The sequence below is a fragment of the Galeopterus variegatus genome, unplaced genomic scaffold, assembly GCF_000696425.1.
Source record: "Galeopterus variegatus unplaced genomic scaffold, G_variegatus-3.0.2 Scaffold5124, whole genome shotgun sequence".
NCBI classification, from domain to species: Eukaryota; Metazoa; Chordata; class Mammalia; order Dermoptera; family Cynocephalidae; genus Galeopterus; species Galeopterus variegatus.
In genome coordinates this window covers 55,390-57,152 of record NW_007731235.1, presented here as the reverse complement: position 1 = coordinate 57,152, position 1,763 = coordinate 55,390, and the positions used below count along the sequence as shown (strand labels likewise).

General features: G+C 57.2%; 1 protein-coding gene across 1 annotated transcript in view; it reads right to left on the bottom strand.

Moving 5' to 3' along the window:
• ETV4 (ets variant 4) overlaps positions 1–1,763 on the bottom strand; it is a 17,340-nt gene continuing 15,577 nt past the window's right edge. The window contains exons 11-12 of the mRNA XM_008588958.1: positions 1,263–1,364; positions 1–916 (exon numbers count right to left, since the gene is read on the bottom strand). Of these exons, the coding sequence (XP_008587180.1) occupies positions 692–916; positions 1,263–1,364 (327 nt within the window). The 3' untranslated portion in view covers positions 1–691. The remainder of the gene's footprint in view (positions 917–1,262; positions 1,365–1,763) is intronic.

Sequence of the window (1,763 nt, the reverse complement as noted above, 5' to 3'; positions counted from 1 at the left end):
TTAACAGGAGAGGCAGGGGCCTTTATTAAGGTCCAGCAGATATGGTGGAGGTGGAGGTGGAATCCCAGGCCTGGGCCTCAGAAAAGGCAGAGGAGAGGTAGAGGGCCCCTGGGAGGAGGAACCCACCCCTCCCTGCCTCCACCTAGCACCACCGCCCCCAACCCGGGTTCCTTTCTCCACCCTCCCTCTGCCTCTGGGAACACAGAGCACCAAGAACTGACAAGTGGGTCCCTCCAGGGCCACGGCTTGGGGCGGAGTGCAGAGTCCAGGCTCCCCACGGTGGGAGAGCTGGGAGTTCAGTGAGCCCTCTCCCCCTTGCCAAGATAAAGTTGGGAAGCTCCTTCTCTGTCCCCCAGAACAGAATAAACTCTTGTTCTCTGTGGTAGGGGAAAAGGAGCAGGGATTGGACTTCTAAGCAGGACCTAGGCAGAGGCTGAGCTGAACTCCGCAGGGGCAGAGGCGAAGCCCCTGGGGGAGTTTCTGAGACTCCACCTTTAGACTTGCTGTTTCTCCAGTTTTCCTTCCCAATGACTCTGGTGAGCAGCTCAGAGTCTGGGCCCAGGTGACTGACGGGACAGTGGGGATCTGCCCCAGAGACATCTGGGTTTCAGAGTGAGGGTTTCCCCAACACCAAATTCTGTATGTACACAGGGCAGCACCCACCCACAGCAGGAAGAGCAGCCGCTGGGGTCTAGTAAGAGTAGCCACCCTTGGGGCCAAAGGGCTGTGCAGGGCCAGCCAGCTCTGGGAGGTAGGCGGGGCTCTCATCCAAGTGGGACAAAGGAACTGTGTCCTCCTCACTGACCGGCCGGTCAAACTCAGCCTTGAGAGCTGGACGCTGATTGTCCGGGAAGGCCAGGGAGAAGAGGGCCTCGGGCTCGCACACGAACTTGTACACGTAACGCTCGCCAGCCACCTACGGGAGGAGGGGGCTGGGTCAGACTATCTATCCCCCTTCGGTGTAGAGGTGGGGGTGCAGCCCTCCTCCCGGCCCAGGCAGGTGCGTGGGGCATGTTCCTTTCCTTTCATAGTTCTCGCTCACCTCTCATCTCATCTCTCCGTGCTCTGTACCATTCCATGACTGACTAGTACTTTTTTGAGAAAGGGGAACCTTGAGATTGTCCACAATTTCTTGGCCCCTCTGACTCGTTCATTATCTGCTCCTACAAACTTACTGAGAAATGCTCTCTTGACCCCCTCCCCATCACCTTCCCACAACCACTGCCCCCCACCCCCTGGTCCCTGGACCCTCAGCTCCCGACCTTCTGCATGATGCCCTTCTCATAATAGTATCGAAGTGAGCGGCTCAGCTTGTCATAATTCATGGCCGGCCGGTTCTTCTGGATGCCCCAGAGCCTGGCAACCTGGGACAAAAGAGACAGAGCTTCGAGGTGGAGATGCTCCCTCAGCAGAGGAAATATGGGGGCAGGTCAGGAAGAGCACTTGACAGTTTTGGTGCAAAGTGCTAAGCTAGCCCTGCAACTAAGCACCAGCCCACAGACTCAGGCTTGGCAAGAATTCGGGTTGGGGCTGGCTGGTTAGCTCAGCCGGTTAGAGCACAGCCATATACAACCAAGGTCAAGGGTTCGGATCCCTGTACTGGCCAGCCACCAAAAAAAAAAAAAAAGAACTTGGGTTGGATAAAGCAAGGACGATGGTGAAGGCACGTGCCGCCATTTCCCAGGTTCCCTCATCACCAGGCCCAGAGGAGGGGGTGGAGTCCTCTGAGAGGCCCACCTCCTCAGGCTCAATTAGTTTGAACT